At 43.7% G+C, this 8436-nt stretch overlaps 1 protein-coding gene across 1 annotated transcript in view; it reads left to right on the plus strand.

Annotated features, from left to right (window-relative positions):
* LOC103801839 (disco-interacting protein 2 homolog A-like) overlaps positions 1 to 8436 on the plus strand; it is a gene marked incomplete at both ends in the record, with an annotated part of 44231 nt that overhangs the window by 26236 nt on the left and 9559 nt on the right. Inside the window, 4 exon segments of the mRNA XM_009074273.1 lie at positions 484 to 577; positions 960 to 1079; positions 1762 to 1876; positions 2781 to 2920. Coding sequence (XP_009072521.1) covers positions 484 to 577; positions 960 to 1079; positions 1762 to 1876; positions 2781 to 2920 — 469 coding nt within the window.

Raw genomic sequence — 8436 nt, forward strand, 5'->3', positions numbered from 1 at the left:
CCAGCAAAACCAAAACAACAATGTATTATCACTTCTGAATTCAAAACACTGCACTACACTAGCTACTGAGAAAATTAACCCCATCCTGGCTAAATCCAGGACAGACTGTAATGATGAGTGGGTTCTAGTCAGGTGGGGGTTGGTCTCTTCTCCCAGACAACCAGCAGGAGGATATGAGGGCACAGAACCAAGCTCTGCCAGGGGAGCTTTAGGTTACATATTAGGAAGAGATTTTTTACAGAGAGAGTGATCAGGCATTGGAATGGGCTGCCCAGGGAGGCGTTGGATTCACCGTCCCTGCAGGTTTCAAAGATGAGACTGGATGTGGCACTTAGTGCCATGGTCCAGTAACCACAGTAGGGTTGGACTTGATAATCTTGGAGGTCTTTTCCAACCCAGTTGATGCTATGATTTTGAGCGTTGGTACATGCTGTGTATTTTTTGAGCCACTTGAAAGTTTATTTTTGACTGTTTTTCTCATAGAGTGTTATGAACAGGATGCATGTCATCAGTATTCCTTATGCATTAATGAAGGTTAATCCACTTTCCTGGATACAGAAAGTCTGCTTATACAAAGGTAACCCAAGAGTATTTTTACTTCACTCATCTCTCTTTGGAGATTTACAAACCAGTGAAGTTGTTTGTATGAAATATCTGCATACACCACTGAGTGCTGCAGTTCAATGTCCTGTGGTGAGTGACATTGATGGCTTCTTCTTGAAGGAGCTTTACAGAAACTGTGGTTCTCAGTATTTGAATTTTAAATTCTATAACCAAGTCCATCTGGAGACACTGAGTGTACTTATGTCATAGGAGCTGAATATTTGGCTTTTGTACTTGTTTTCTGTGTTTAATGGGTTTCATAATTTCATATAAATGCACAAAAATTCTTACAGAATTTTATAACTGGACTTTGTTTTGTTCTGCACACACAGCATAATTACTTTCTTGATTTCCAGCCCATGTAGCAGTAGTGAAATCGCGTGATATGCACTGGTCACTTTTGGCTCAGAGGGATCAGAGGGATGTCAGCCTGAGCTCATTACGGATGTTAATAGTGGCAGATGGTGCCAATCCATGTGAGTATGGATGCATTTCTTGATTGTCAGTCTTGCCAGGAGTCTCTTTGCTGTATGCCCTGGGTCAGAGCTTGGGAAGTTAGGCAGTTTGTTCTGTAGTGAAATGCTATTTGCGTGGCAGTGATGCCACCGCGTTTTCATTGCTGGTTGCACTTCTTGGCTATATTTCCCTGTGTGCGTTCTGTTTTGAACTTCATGTTTTCATTAGCACTGTACTGTTATGTGAACTGACACGAATTGGTACCTAGGAGGTACATATAATCCATTCTGGGCTGAGTACTAAAGGCCAGGTAGGATTGTGGATTGTCAGTCAATTGATGTTTGTTATTAAATGCTGTGACCTCTGTGAGAAACAATCAGGAGCTATGCAAGAAGCTGACATACATTTACCCTTAGTGGCAAAGTGTTCTGATCACTGAAGGACTTTCCATGGTGGTGAGTGATAATGAGTTGGGAATTTCATTCGGTGAACTTGTTAGTCACTGGGAGTTCTCTTCCCAAATCTACCATCTAATAATAGGCTGAGATGTCTTTCAGACAATTTGAAAATCAATGATTTTGTGCACAGATGTGATAATATTCGTCTAGCTGAGCTCAGAATGGACATAGACTTTGAATTCCTGCAGCTCAAGCTTTCCTGCCCTTAGCAAAATGTTTCTAATCATGTCGTTGTTCTTTTTAGGGTCAATATCCTCCTGTGATGCCTTCCTGAATGTGTTTCAGTCCAGAGGTTTGAGACCAGAAGTAATCTGTCCCTGTGCTAGTTCCTCAGAGGCACTAACCGTTGCTATTCGCAGGTAATTCCCTTTCCTGAGCAGTGTACTTGAAGCTTTTCTTCACTACTGAGGTGTATCACAGAATGGTTTAGGTTGGAAGGAACCCTAAAGCTCACCTCGTTCCACCCCCTGCCATGGGCAGGGACACCTTCCACTAGTTGCTCCAAGCCCCATCCAACCTGGCCTGGAACACTTGCACGGATTGGGAATCTCATGTTAAGATGGTAGTCAGAAAAGAACATGACCCACATAAAGATGCCCAAAGACCTAGGCAGAGGAAATATGAAGCTCACAGGTTTCTCCTTCTCTGGGATGGGTGATTTTGTGTGTTTTCTATAAAAAGTTCAAGATTTTCTAAAGGTAGTCAGGCATAAGCTGTTTTTTCATGGTTTGAGAAAGTGAGGTCTCATCCAAACTGATGTTGCTGGAGAACCTTTTAAAACGCCCCCAAAACAGGAGTTACTGATTTGGGAGGAAGGAAATGCTGAGTCTTCAATTAAATGCTTGTCTGCAATGTCTTGTGAACAGGGTAAAGTGAATAAAATTCATAAGTGGTCTGAAAATGCCATTGGATGTGTGGAGATAGCAAGGGATGCTCTGAAAGAAAGAAAATTGCTGTATTAGTAGACAAAATGGTTGGAATATGCTGGAATTTTTTTATAATGGTTCCAGTCAAAATGTGCTTTTTTAGAAAATCAATTCCAAGAAAACTTGTGACAAAAAAGTTTGGGATTTTGGAGAGTTTGGTTCTAGCTCTTTTTTTGTCTAGTTACAATAGATTACCGGTCTTGAACTCTTGTTTGTTTAAAGTGAGACACTATTATTTCTCTTAACCATACCAAGCATGAGGAACTGGCACAGTGTTTTTGGTGACCATATCAGTTTTGTTCTGTTGGTTCATGTCTGACTGGACTTTGTTTTCCAGACCTCCTGAACTGGGTGGCCCCCCTCCAGGAAAAGCTGTGTTATCCATGAACTGTCTGAGTTTCGGCGTGATCAGAGTGGATACAGAGGAGAAGTTGTCAGTGTTAACTGTGCAGGATGTTGGTCAGATTATGCCTGGAGGTAGGAAAGCATTTCATGAAAGCGTATTCCACAGAAGTTATCTTTATTGTTCTCCTTGTGCTGATGGAACCAATAAAAATTTACATCCCTTTAAGGCAGCATGACTTAGATTGTGACACATTACCCGAATATGTGATGATTAAGTGCTGTCTCAACTGGGTTATTCAACTTTTCACTGGAGGTGTCAAATAAATCTGAATGGCCATGGGTTTTGTTATGGGCAGGTGCTTTTGGCTGATCTGCAGAGCTGTTTCATCACTCACTGGTTGGTAGAGTGCTGACTGATGTACACCTGTGTAATAACATACAGAAGAACAAACCAAAACAAAGCATAGTAAGAAATAACAGCTTTTATTCAGGCCTGATAGTCTCTGAAATGGAATGGAATAGAATAAAATATTTCTGTTGGAAGGGACCTCGTCTCAAACCCTGCAAAGGTGATGGAACAACTAATTCTGGAAACCATTTTCTTATGCACATGGTGGATGAGAAAGGGATCAGTAGTCAGCATGGATTCACCAAAAAGAAGTCATGCTTGACCAACCTGGTCACCTCCTACAATGAAGTGACTGGCTTGGTAGGTGAGGGGAGAGCAGTGGATATTGTTGACGTTTGAAGAAGCTTGTAGAGAAGACTGACTGAGTCAGGCTCTTTCTGTGTCCCATGACAGAAGAAGAGCCATCAGACACAAGCTGAAGCACATGAGCATCCCTCTGAACAGAAGGAAGAACCTTTTCACCAATAGTGTGTCTGAGCCCCGAAATGGGTGTCCCAGAGAGGTTTTGGAGTCCCCATCCTTGGAGATAGTGAAGAGCCTTCTGGATACGGTCCTGGGCAGCTGGCTCTAGGTAGCCCGGCTTGAGCTGAGGAATTGGACCAGATGATCTCCAGAGATCCATTCCAAAACAAACCATCCTCAAAGTGGCAGACTTTGGATATCCCAGCAAACTGCTCAGTCCTGGATTAATCTGTTTCCTAATGACATCTCTCTGCAACACTGTGCTTCCTGAAATAGGTGGTGGGCTGGGTATCATTCCCCAGCCCAGTAAGTGAATCAAAGCAAACAGACTTGGCCTCTTTGGTTGCTGTCATTTGGGACTAGTCATGCATCATTTGAGGAGAGCACTTAGAAGAGACCAACAAAGGTGGGGTGCCAAACCAGACCTAAGGCTGTGGACAGTGAGGTGAAAGACTCAATACTCAGTGCAGTCTACTGCAGCATTTAGGTTGGCAGCATAACGTTCCACGGCACTGTCTGTCTCAGGGTACCACTAGCTTCAGGCCCTGTCCTGACCTGCTCTGGTGTACTTGGAGAGGATGAAATACAGATTTGATTTAGAATTCTCTTCACCCCTCAGGTTTACTAAGTAACTACCAAAGAACCTCATTGGTTCTGGTCATACTCTTGGCACCTTTGGCTTTGCTAATCTTGGTCTGCTTATGAACATGACACCTTGTTGAGCTGTGGTTCCAAAGCCCAACTCTCTGCAGAGCGTTTACTCGAGGTAAAGATGAAGTGGAAAGCCAATTTTTGCAATTTCAGCACAACCTCTTTGTACACCAAAGCCCCTGATAGGAGTAAGAGGAGACAGACAGCTTCCCACTCTGCTGGTGAAAATTTCAGCCATCATGTAGCGAGTGGCACTGATCTTGTTTAATTTTCCTCGTTAGTCCCAGAAGCACTTTACATCCTCTAAGGTTGGTGGTTCGGTTATCGTTACTGAATTGAAATTCACATTCACAGCTTCCTCCTGCTACCAAAAAAAGACTAAGCAGAAGCTCTGCACTTCACACAAACTGAAGAACCCCTTGGAAGTCAGGGTAAATGCAGCCATGGAGGGTAATGGCTGGGTGTTTTTGGGCGGCCTCGGTGTGCAGGAAAAGAAGAACGTGGTGACCCAGTCTTACTTATTGGCTTCTGAATTGCTTCACCTGAACGTTCAAATTCAGGGTATGAAACTTGTCTGCAGAGACCCAGAAGACACTCAACAAGCTGACTACACATACAGAGGAATATTGTGTCACCAGAGAAGTTGCTCAGTTGTTGTGTGTCTTCTCTCAAGTTTTTGTTTTGTGCTAAAGACCATCTGAAGCTGTTTTGAAAGTGCATAATAAAATTCCAAGAAAGGCAGTAACTTCAGCTTCACAGTTGGACTTGATGGTCTAAAAGATCTTTTCCATCCAAAATGATTCTCTAATTCTATGACTTGCATCTGTGCCTCCACAGAATGGGTGATTTTCTTCTTCAGCTGGAATACAGATGGCATGGACTGCTACTGCTGGTTTGGGTGTCCACACAGCTGCTGTCCCCTTGGAACCTCATTGAAATTCAGCTGTGCTCCTGGTCTCCTTAGCTTATGGGTTAGTCACATGGACATGGAGGGAACAGGTTTGAAAGCCCTTCAGGTAGTCATGAATCCTTCGGTGAACTGAGCGAGGTTAAACTCAGTGTTGGTCCAGTTTTTGTCCAAAAAGTGGTATTTGATGCAGGATTGACTGAAATGTTTCTTTGGATCAGTTTATCCATCGGAGGTGCTCCTGGCTTTGCTGTAGGTTTACTCTCTTGGAAAAGTGTGCTTGACTACACTAAGCCTACAGCTGTGGTGCACCTTGAGCTGTTCTTCATACTCAGCTGGTAGAACTGTAAGTCCCCTTGGTTAGTCTTCCATAGAGCCTCTGTTCTGTGGCAGGCTCAAGGCTGCCTTAGGATTTTGGAAGAGTTGCCTGTATTCTTGTGGGTAAGTAATTCCACCTCACTATGAGTCACTAATGAAAAACATGTCCCTGTCCTTGTGAAATCCCCAACTGAGCAGCAAGAGGGATCTGTGCCTAAATCCTTTTCCATTGTCAAATTCCTGGGAGCATTGTCTGGCAAATTTCATGGGCCCTTCTGGATTAGGTGCCATTGACAGGGAGTGACAACATGACTATGACATGAAGCGTCAAGTGACTTGTCTGATTGTGAGGGGAGCACAGTTATGTGTGTATCATTAGGTGCCTTGAAGTGGTGTGACTTGTAATTGGTGGCTGGTGTTATTTTAGTAAGTGGCAAAACTGCATGTAGGTTAAGCAGAATTTGGGCAACGTAGTGAATTAACTCCTTTAAAACTGTGATTAGCATTGAGCTGTCAGATTCTGGGACAGATGCACTTTGATTTGTCCACATGGTAAAGATTCCAGCAGAAATTTCTCTGTTCTTAAGTCAGAACATACGTGGTCAAGTTCATTCTGGGGCATAACTGATGACTTTGTTCCCTGTGATTGTCTCTTTCAAAAATCTCCCAGAGTAGGAAGCAAGTCAAAAGATTAGCAGTTATTATAGGTGTGTGCCAAGTGAAAAGAAATGAATGACTTAAGGAAATGAATGATTTATTTTCAGATGAGTCTGCGTGTACATTCTAACAGGCACTTGTGCCTTGCCTGGTAAGATTTGTGCTTTTACCTGTATAGTTTTCATGGAGGATGTGCCCTGTCCATTCTGGCTTGGTGTTTGGCATACAGGAGAGAACATACCACCACCTGTCTCCCCTCTGCTGACTGATGAGTCTGGCTTTTGATCTGCTCTTGGGTTTGTATTTTTACCTTAGATTGCTGTGCTTCCACCAAAGGCCTGGTTTGAGTTGGATGCCATCTCTGAAGGCTTTGTTCCATTTTCTGATCCTCACTGAATACATTTTAGTACTTGGAAGTGCTTATGTGTCCTAGTCTTTCTAATATTCCATGACATAGGAGCTCACATTCCTGAGTTTCGTTTGGAAATGGTCAACACAAATGGTTTTGACCTCATTACCTGTGAAAATCCCTGATGTGCTTTATTCTGGAACCACCTGGTTAAAAGTTCATGGATAAAGTGTGTTCCCCCGCTGTTTTCTTCAGCTCTTGCTATTTGTTCTGAGTCCACCTGCTGTGGGGGTCTTATTCAACATGCCCCTCAGCATCGGGGGCATGTCCTGTGTCACTGATGTTTAACCCATAGGCTGTTCTTGATGCCACATTCCCTTCACATTCGTTATCTACCAGGAGTGCCGAGCACAAGACCCACAAGGGAACTGTAGGTATCCATGGGGAAATCTTCTCGTCAGAGATAGCATGGGAATTCTGAAAAGAAACCCTAGCATTTCCCTGGAATCCTGTCCTGGAGGGATGACATTTTGCCTCACCTGTTGACCACCATGGTTTCTGTCTGGGACTGACATTGCTAAGTTTCGGTCCCAACAATCTTCAGTTCATGTTTTCAAATTGGACTGGCGAAGATGGTAGGTGCCAAACCTCTTTTCTTCTGCCTGTTCTGTCTCTCCAATTTTCACATCAGCTGGAATGTGATTGCTATGTTACCTGTCGTCTTGAAAGCATATTATACCTTATGCTTGTACCTGGATGGGAACACTCGGGTACTCAGTTAAGTTTGTCTCCCTGCTACTTCCCAGCTAATTGTTTCCAGCCTTTTACAGGGATCCTTTTCATGGTCTTTCCTTGACAGGAGCATAACACTCTTCAATGCAAAAGTTCTATATCCCTATAGCTCCTAGTAATACAAAGCCTGGTTCCTAGAAACATTGCTACTGCAGCAGCTGCTTGCTTGTACTCGAGGAGAAAACTTGGAGTTGGCACCAGTTCTTGAGCTTCTGTGAGACTTTCTGCATATACATTGTCATGTTATGGATTCTGACTGTATTCGTACCTTTTCTAGAAGTTCAGGGAGTATGGTTCCAATTTCTCAAGTGTTAGGGTGCTCACTTTGTCTCCAGCCCATGGATGTCTTGGATGTCATTGCTCCCTCTAGCCATGTTTCAGCAAACACTTGCCCAGGTTCTGATCATTACCACAATGCATCTTCACTGCAGAGGAGTCTGGTTCCTTCATCTCAGTACCTGACCTGTGGAAGGAGTTGTTACAGAACAACTCAGTGAAACTTTCAGTCTTTTTCCTTGTATTGTGAGATAGCAGCACCTCTTGCCCACTCAGTCCTTAGAATTTATCGTGTTAATCAGTTCTGTGTTGCACTTGGCTTCAGTCTTTCACACAGTGGCACAACAGTCTCCCACTGCAGAATAAGCTCTCTCAGAGACCTGTGCCAGTGTGTACGCTTGGGGTGAGATGTTTTCTTCCAGGTTAAGTGTCCTCAGAATGCTTGTGTGACCACCTTTAGAGTCTAGATGCATGTTCATCCTTACCTAGGAAGTTGGCTTGCTTTGTGCCTATTGCCCTTTCCGGATGAGCCAGGGAAACTTCAGGTCCTTGCCTTGGACCATATGCTGTTCTTCTCAAAGATTAGGTTTTTCTGGAAACCCTGCAGATACCTTCCACGATCATTCTGGAGGCATTTTATCCTGGCCTTTTAGCATTTCTCCTAAGGCCTCATGCTTCTAGAAGAGAAGGTCTAGCTAAATGCTGCAGTGCAAGGGTAGCCATGGTATACAGATCCACTATGAAATGCTGGAAGTAGAACAGGAGAGCACTCTCTGACCCTCATCAGCCTTCTGCTGTGCAGGCCCCTGGCATTCTTCTTGCATTCC

The sequence above is a fragment of the Acanthisitta chloris genome, unplaced genomic scaffold, assembly GCF_000695815.1.
Source record: "Acanthisitta chloris isolate BGI_N310 unplaced genomic scaffold, ASM69581v1 scaffold37764, whole genome shotgun sequence".
NCBI classification, from domain to species: domain Eukaryota; kingdom Metazoa; phylum Chordata; class Aves; order Passeriformes; family Acanthisittidae; genus Acanthisitta; species Acanthisitta chloris.